Source organism: Phalaenopsis equestris, unplaced genomic scaffold, assembly GCF_001263595.1.
Source record: "Phalaenopsis equestris unplaced genomic scaffold, ASM126359v1 Scaffold001273, whole genome shotgun sequence".
NCBI lineage: Eukaryota > Viridiplantae > Streptophyta > Magnoliopsida > Asparagales > Orchidaceae > Phalaenopsis > Phalaenopsis equestris.
Window position 1 is genome coordinate 86,332 of NW_018165712.1, and position 9,089 is coordinate 95,420.

At 35.0% G+C, this 9,089-nt stretch overlaps 1 protein-coding gene and 1 pseudogene across 1 annotated transcript in view; one reads left to right on the forward strand and one right to left on the reverse strand.

Annotated features, from left to right (window-relative positions):
- The window catches only part of LOC110033740, a gene marked incomplete at its 3' end in the record, with an annotated part of 35,368 nt that extends 26,586 nt beyond the window's left edge, over window positions 1-8,782 (forward strand). Inside the window, 2 exon segments of the mRNA XM_020737805.1 lie at window positions 6,881-6,982; window positions 7,062-8,782. Of these exon segments, the coding sequence (XP_020593464.1) occupies window positions 6,881-6,982; window positions 7,062-8,782 (1,823 nt within the window).
- Window positions 5,334-6,137, reverse strand: LOC110033741 (annotated as a pseudogene).
- Window positions 8,783-9,089: the final 307 nt, after the last annotated feature.

Here is a 9,089-nt window from a genome sequence, read left to right on the forward strand (position 1 = left end):
TTAGATATCTCAGATCTATTATTCAAAGTGATGGTGATATAGATGGGGATGTCATTAGTACAATTGTAGTTGGATGGTTGAAGTGGAGGAATGCATTGGGCTTATTGTGTGATCGAAAAGAACTGGTCAGACTTAAAGGAAATTTTTATAAGATAGTGGTGAGAATTGCAATACTTTATGGCACTGAACGTTGGCCTTTAAAAAAACCCAAAAAATTAAGGGTCTGTGTGGGATCACTTTCTATTTTTTTATTTTTATTTTTGTTTTTAGTTTGTTTTATTTTTGTTTTGTTTTCTGTTTTGTGTTATTAGAAAACGAGTTTGGTACTGTTATGATTTATATATTATTAAAACTAAAAAATATAAGATATGTTTGGTTGGGTTTTTTTATTTTCTTAAAGAAATAAAACCTGTATTTTTATTAAATGGTTGGGTCCATGTGCGCTCTAGTATTAAACTCTGTCACCCATGGTGTATACGACATTTTCCTTGCTCCGCCCAGCACGAAACATTACTTGTGGACTGGCGGGCAGCGAGCTGTGACGGACGTGAGACAAGTAACAGGTGGGGACCAACGAGGGCCGCCATCGGTGGGTTTGCCGCGGGGGCAAGAGTGGTAGGCGGTGACGACAACGAGCGATGATGGTGGAATGTTGTGACGGGTCAGAGCCGGTGACAATGAAGAGTGGGGACATGCAGCAGGCGGGTGCCACTAGGTGAGCGGCGGTGACCGACGGAGGCGGCTTAGGTGATGGGCAGAGGGGCAGGCAACGAAGGGCAGGCTGCGGCAGGCGGGGGCTGGCAAGGAGCGTGCAGCGATAGGCGAGCGGCAACAACTAGCAGAGGTGGCAGGCAGGCCGCGGAGGACGAGCTGCGGCGGGCTTGTAGCGGCAGGTGGGGTTGGAGGCGGGCGGGTAGCAGAGAGTGGGGGCAGGCATCAGTAGGAGCGCGACAGTGACCGACGGCGGCGGACGACGACACCAAGAGGCAGTCGATGGTGGCAGTGGCGGGGGGGGAGGGAAAATCCCATAGGGGCAGGGAGAGGGGGTGGGCAGCCAGCATGCTGCGATCGACGGCGGGAGGCCAGCGTCGAGGGGCGGGCGGTAGTAGGTGGCAGGCAACAGTGGCTGTTGGTGGTTATTGGCGATGGGCGACGGAGGCAGGCTAGGCGAAAGGTTGTTTTGGTGTTTTAAAAATTGGCAAAAACATATTATTTTTGTTGTTAGTATTTTAGAAACACAAGTGTTATCCTAAAAAATAAAAAATAGAAATAAAACAAAAAATAGCTAAGAAAATACTGTATATGTTTGTTTCCCATTTTTTGTTTTAAAAAATAAAAAACAAAAAACAAAAATTCATCTCAAACAACCCCTAAGTTAAGAGTTTCTGAGATGAGAATGCTTAGGTGGATGAGTGACTTTACACTTAGAAATAAAATGCGAAACAAATATATCTGTGAAAGGGTTGGTGTAGCTCCAATAGCAAAGAAGATTTGAGAGAATCGTGTTAGATGGTTTGGTCACATTAAATGCCAACTTTATGATGATCCAAGTTAGGAGAGTAGATGTTTTATATTCTACTTAAAATGGTATAAATGCTATAAATATTACATCTGACCATCAAAAAAATTATTCACTTCAAGAGATTTTATTTTTAATGAAACATAAAGTTTCTTCATTGAAACTTATCTTCAGGAGGAAAACACTTAAATAGAATAAATTTTTGATGATTTAATATTTTTCTCGACATCCTAGCAGCACAAATTCAAGATTAATACATTAATCTTATCACTAAACGTCTTCATATTTATGCAAAAAATACAAAGCCCATCCAAAGTTTCCAGTAAGCAGAAGATTTTGAAGTGTGTTCGGGCAACTCTCATAATAATGATCGACTATTATCTCACTCTTTCACTCTTTCCTCTATAACTTATAATCTATTATGCATCCTTTTAAAATTTTCTCCTACATATAAAGCCTTCTTTATATATAATATCAATACCAACACCATCAAAATATAAAAAATTTCATTTGAAGCATTAAAAATAACAATGTGTGGGATGCCGGGAGAGAAGAGATGAATCCTCTGAAAAAAATCACCCTTGGGAGGCGTAATTATGCTATCAAGAAGGAAGAAAACTGTAGATACGAGAAATGACCTGATAAATCTACTAACATATAGGAGCATGAAAAAAATCTATCCTGTCAAGATCAAATGTTGAATTTTAATTCAATGCAATTGCTCAAAGTATTTATGAATTTCCATGATTAAAATTCTATTAAAAAATTATAAATTAAATGGAAAGGAGCTGTGAGGATATACTATAACAAGGAGTCTTCCATTAATATTGTCCCGAATTCATTGCCACATGATCAAACCAAACATGTGGAGGTGGATTGATAATTCTTAAAAAATAAACTATAAAGTAAGCACTTCGATTGTTTTAGCAGGAAGTTAAATCGCCAGACATAGCAAAAGAATTTGCAATCTAGTATTCAAAAATAGTAAACTTTTACCATCTAGTTTGAGGAATATGCCGAGATCATTACTAAATAAGGGATTGAAAGGAGTCAAATTCATTTACTAAATAGGGGAAAATGTGCCACAGACTAATGCTAGAATTTGGAAAGAGGAATGCCATAGATTTATGTACTTAACATGGAAAGGGGAATAATTAATATTTTCAACTATTTTTTAGGTAATTTTATGTATGAACATTGGGAGGATGACCAAATCATGCTTTTTAGCCAATTGTTTATATGTACTTTTAATTTTTATAATAAAAGATTGAAGGTTTTATAAATGGTAGAACAAAAGAAAAATCATAAATTTTTGATGATTTATATAATAAGTTTGTTGTTGAGAAAGGAAAAAATGTGATATATAATATATAAGGTTAGACATCTAGAGACTTTTATCATTGTTGGTTTATTAGAAGTGTGAAGGTGAGAACATCTTATTAAAGATATAGACATCAAATAAAGTAGAAATGCTATTTTGAAAAATAATTAAATTAGAGTTTTGAAAGGAAATTTTTTTTGGATGAGTATGATGAAGACGTTGATGAGATATGAAATAGATTTGTCCGAAAAACTGATGTTTGCTTTGAAGGTATGTAAATATTAAAAATTAGGTTTATGTAAGATACCTATTGAGATTAAAAAAGTCTTAGGAGTTGTTTTCATGATTTGTTTAGCAAATTTTTTCTTTGGCCATTTACATACAAACCACATAATTTTTATATATATACATATCTAACACCTAAACTTTTATATTTATATGCATAACACTAAAAAAAAAACTGATCTTACATGAAAAATACTACTATTTTGAACTTTTTAAACGTGAAACACACCATTTCATGTATAGGTTTAGAACACCAAAGTGTCATAAACATAAATATCAAATTTTATGTGTTAGATATGTAAATATAGAAGAATTGTGCGATATGTCTGTGAATTCATCTTTTTTCTTTCAAATTTCGACTATTCAGGGATGCTGAATAATTTGAGATGAATTATTTAATACTAATATTTAAGAAAGGAGATGTTCAAGATTATGCTAATTATATGAGGATTAAAACTACAAGCCATACATTGGAGTTATAGAAGAAAGCAAGGTAGCATATACTAGAAATATTACGCCAATTATAGAAAATTAATATTGTTTTTTGGAAGGAGATCTGGTATATCAAGAACTGTTTGTATTAACACAATTACTGAAGTATAGAGTAAAAAACTTTTTTCATTTAATTTTTGTTGATCTTGAGAATGCATATGTAACACAAGCATTAGTTTGACATGCATTAAAGAAGAAATGCGTATCGGAGGCATATTCAAGTTGTTAATGATAAGTATGATAGAGCACTAACTAGTGCTGTAAATGGTTGCGGAATTTCTAAGTACTATTCAATTTTACTTGGATTTTATCAAGTATTTATATTGAGTCAATATCTTTTTGTATTACTTGTGGAGATGCTTAGAAATAAATGTTGAAGGTATCCTAGTGAATACTTTTTTTTGTATAGATTATTGTTTGTCATCTTCTAAAATAAACGATTAGTTAGAACAATTGAAAATTATTCAGATAACAGAGACTTAGAATGAATAGAACAAAGATTGAGTATACGATATGCATTTGTTTTAATTTAATAATGAAAAATTATTAATCCACATTATTACAATATAAAATGATATATGTGAAATCGGTAATTATGTAGAGTCTTTATATGAATCCAAATATTGGGAAATAAAAAAAAATTATGGATAACTAAACTGGGCATGATAAAGATGATAATATTCAGATGGATATATGAAAAAATAAGAAGGCTAAATCAAGAAATATGATTATATAAGAGAGATGGTTGGAGTATCATTTATTGAACATAAGGTAATTGAAATAAATTTGGGTGATTTGGCTAGGTATAATGAAGGGTAAAAATGCACTTATTTAATGGGTAAATAAAATTAATGTTAGATGATTAGGAAAGAGTAATGATAGACATATGCTAACAAGAATAAAAGTTGTTGAAAATTATTTGCAGCATAAATGTTAGCACCTCAAACAACACTCATTATGAATGAATGAATGAAAATGATAATTCATAAAGCTTAGCTGAACTTGTTGGTGGATAAGTCTAATGATAGTGGTGGTGGCGATGATATCTTTGTAGTTTTAAGAAAGTTATCTCAAGTTATTCTTTTTCTCATAACTTTCGAGGTGACCTTCTGTTTTCATCACTCAATTGGAAATTACATCATCATCATCATCTTTATAGATTTTAACAAGTTACCCCTTGGCATTATTTAGTTTTTCGGTTTTATTGAATGATAATTATCAATGTCATGCTTACTAAATAATATTTCATGTAATTAGTTTAGAGTATATGATGGTATCTTTGTAGTTTTAAAAATTCTTTATATTGATGAATATTCATTTACTTTAGAAGATGTTCGACTTGTTAGAATTATAAAATATGCTAACAGTTTACACCTTGATCTCGTAATATTTCTTGCAAGTCCTTCATAATCATTTCTGAAATTAAAGAGTTAATACTGGACTTGATTTGACATTTTTATGATTAGGATGCATTTCTTTTTATGTTTGGAATGAAATTTTTTATGATTGGATTCCCTCTGGTTACTACAAAAGCAGTTTTAGTGCTAGTCGTTGAAAATGGAGTCAAGTTGAAAAATTCTTTCTATTAATAAATATTCATTTAATCAAGAAAAAAAATTCACTTGTTATCATATATATATATATATATATATATATAGTTATCAGCGTAACACTTTAAAAGTATATATAATTTGCAATCAATTATAAGGAGAATATTTAATTAATTCCAACCAATACAACAAAACTAAGACAACATAAAAAGGGTATTATTGTCAAATTCCAACACTAATAGCTGCGGTAAATAACAGAACCAAAAGTCATGCTCAGTCTGAAGGAGATCATCCTTAGCACTGGACCTCCTTCAATCCATATGCAAAATATAAGAAAGTTGGATCAGCAGCACCCTCCTTATAGTGTGCAAAGACCAAACTGCCATCATCATGCATACTCTCACCTACAAAAAATTGCAAGTCATTTAATTTTGAAAGCAATAAACGTGGTAGCACTCTTGATGTGCTCTTGAACATGTCCTGCTTCTCTGCTTCCAATTTTGGTGTCAAATTCTTGATATAACACTTCGTAAAAGTGACAAATTGCTTTTTGTCAAATGAAGGTTGTTCCTGCAGACGACGAAAAGTGCCAACAATATCAACCACTTTAATTGCTTGATGGTCAACACCCTCATCTTCATCAGCACCCTCAGCTGAAGTATTTGCACCAATGTTCACGTTAAGGGCACCTTTCACTACCCACTTTCCTTGGACTTCCCATAAACATCCCACTCAATTTCCTTATAAGAAAATGAGTCCGAGAAAAGCTCGTTGCCTGTGAGGAGATCCTGGTAGACTAGCATTGTTTCTCTCGAAAACAAAGATTATCAACAAAACCTAATAAACTGAGGGATTGAAGAAGACGGTGCAGGGTGTTAAACTATGAGATCATATTCTTAGATGATTGACCACTTTTTCTTCCTGCCATGATGCTTATGATAATAATAGTTGTTATGTTTTTGGAGATTAGTAGCCATGATATGATGAATTCTGATTCCTCTCTTTTTTTAGGAAAAATAACAACTAGACTTGAGATTTTCTTGGCACGGAGGATTTAAAAATGTTGATCAATGTACTAAACTATCCTCTTAAAATTTTCCCTAATCCAGGGAAAGCTGTATTAAGCCTGATTAGATGATCTGTTTTGACTATTTAATTCGTAAGATTAGATAGCTCCCAGTTTCTTAGTTGATATACATTAATAATTGGGGATTTACCATGATATAAATCCAATATAACTGGAGCTCAAATTTTGTCGTTGAATTCGCTATTTTTTATTTTAGGTTTTTCTTTTTGTTCAGTGGCATCCCTAATGTAATGTTATGTTATTTAAAGTGTTATACTCTTTCGTTCATTGATATCATCAAAGAATATTTTAAAATGACAATCATCTTATTTTTATTGACATTATATCTTAGTCAAACCATCCGCCATCTCATCATGACAACTGAAGAATCCTGTTAGCATGTTCCAATATAAGCATTCACATTTTCGACGTAACAACATTGAACCAAACAAAATAATTTGATTTATTATAATGCTTTCATCTAATAATACAAATATCTTAATAACACTGACAACTCAAGAGCATTGAATCAAATAGGTACTTGTCTAATTTTGGGAAAGCTTTCTACTTCTTGACCCATGAAGATTTTTGTAAATTTCTTCTTTTAATTTCCCTTGATGATTCTTGCTGCGTGCTGCTGGGAATAGGATCATTGCAACCGATTTTGCTATACCAGGCTTACCTGGTGCTGATTCAGTGGACAATTTTAGACAGCAGGGACTTGCTATTATTGCTAATGTTGACGAGAGGTAGCTACTCATTATTTTATTGTATCAAAAGAATTTATTTTAGAAGTAGACAAAATTTTAATGAAGTCTGCTCTTATAGGGAAAGGAGCATGTTATTTGATCGAGGTGCCTCTCTTCTCTCCTCCATTGTCGCGCCTGAGAACGTTAGACCTCTTAGTACAAACACTCTTTGGGATGATGTTATCACCGGTGTGGGGCAAGAATTTGATAATGTGAAGGACTTCAGGGGTGAGTTATGTAAATATGCTATTAGTAAAGGTTTTATTTACAAATTTATCAAGAATGAAAGTTCTCGAGTAACCGTGAAATGCTGCAATGACGAAAATTGCACATGGAGGATACATGCATCTGAGTCATCTCACAAGCAGAAGTTTGTGATCAAGAAAATGAATAGCGAGCACACTTGCGGGGGTGGAAATGGCAAACTGGGTCAGAGGAGAGCAACAAGACAATGGCTGACAAGCATTCTCAAGGAAAAATTGCATGATTCACCACAAAGTAAGCCTAAGGAAATTTTAAGGGAGCTTTTTGATGATTATGGAGTAAATTTGACTTATTCGCAAGTCTGGAGAGGAAGAGAAGTTGCTCAGAAGGAACTATTTACTAATCTAAGAGAGACATACAACCTTCTGCCGTGGTATTGTGAAAGGATACTGGAGACAAACCCAGGCAGTGTGGCCATATTATACACATCTGTCGATTCCAAATTTCGCCGTCTTTTTGTATCTTATCATGCTTCTCTTAATGGATTCGAGCACGGCTGCCGTCCCCTCATATTTCTTGATAGAATCCCCTTGAAGTCCAACATTCAATGTAAGCTATTAGCAGCTGCTTCGGTCGATGGAAATGACGTCATCTTTCCGGTTGGCTTTGCTGTCGTGGAGGATGAAACATGTGATAGTTGGCTCTGGTTCTTGGCCCAATTAAAATGTGCTTTAACAAAGCCTAGAGCCATCACCTTTATTTCTAATAGACAAAAGGGTTTAGATGAAGCTGTAGCTCAGGTTTTTCCAGATAGTTATCACAGTTATTGCCTCCATGAACTCATAGAGGATTTCAAAGCAGAACTGAAGAGAGGTCCATGGTCTCAGCAACAGAAGGAGACAATGGCTGATGATTTCACCCGCGCTGCCCAAGCATGCACCATCGAAGATTTCAACTCTTCCATCGAGAGCATAAGGAGCGTTTCAGACGACGTTGCAAATTGGGTCATGGCTAGTAAGCCCGAGAATTGGTCCGATGCTTTGTTCAGAGGTGCACGGTACGACCATTTATCCTCGGACATTGTCGACTCGTTTTCCAATTGGATACCTGTGAAATGCGAGTCTTCGATAATACTGATACTTGATGCAATTCAGAGTAAAATGATGGAGGTGATTCGCTTGAGAAGAGAGATATCAAATACTTGGGTGGGTCAATTAACACCATCCATGGAGCAGAAGTTGCAGAAGGAGGTAGTGAAGTCTCGCAAGCTGAGCGTTTTATGTTCGTCTGATACTGTCTTTGAAGTTCGTGGCAACACCATATACGTCGTCAACACCGGGGATTGGGTCTGTTCGTGTCGAAGATGGCAACTTTCGGGCTTGCCCTGTCCCCATGCCGTCGCGGTCTGCAATCGAATCGATAGATCTGTGTATGATTTTTGTCTGGGATATTTTAGAATTGATTGTTACCGTGCAACCTATGGTGAATCAATAAATCCAATACCTGATATTGCCAACATTAATTTTAATGCTGCTAACTTGTTTGTACCCCCACCTAGACGGACACCCGTTAGACCAAGGAGAAAGCGATTTAATCGGTTTGGCGGTGGGTGAATGCTTTTTGGACATAATAAGGCAACTTGTGAAGCTCTCTTGTAGTTGCAGGTTTCTGCTTGATCAGCTTTTGTGCATCGGGGATAAATGAATCTTGTATTTCCTGAGTGATGATGATTTTGTAGACTTATTCTAACCCAAAGCTTATATCTTCTGTTTTAGGAAGTCAAATAATCATTGTTGAAGTGAAAGCTCTGGGCTTTTTAAGTTCTTCTTTGTTAATATGTTGCAACACATAAAGGTATTTGTTAGCTTCGTTATGAATGTGATTTTTTATTTTAAATAGTGGC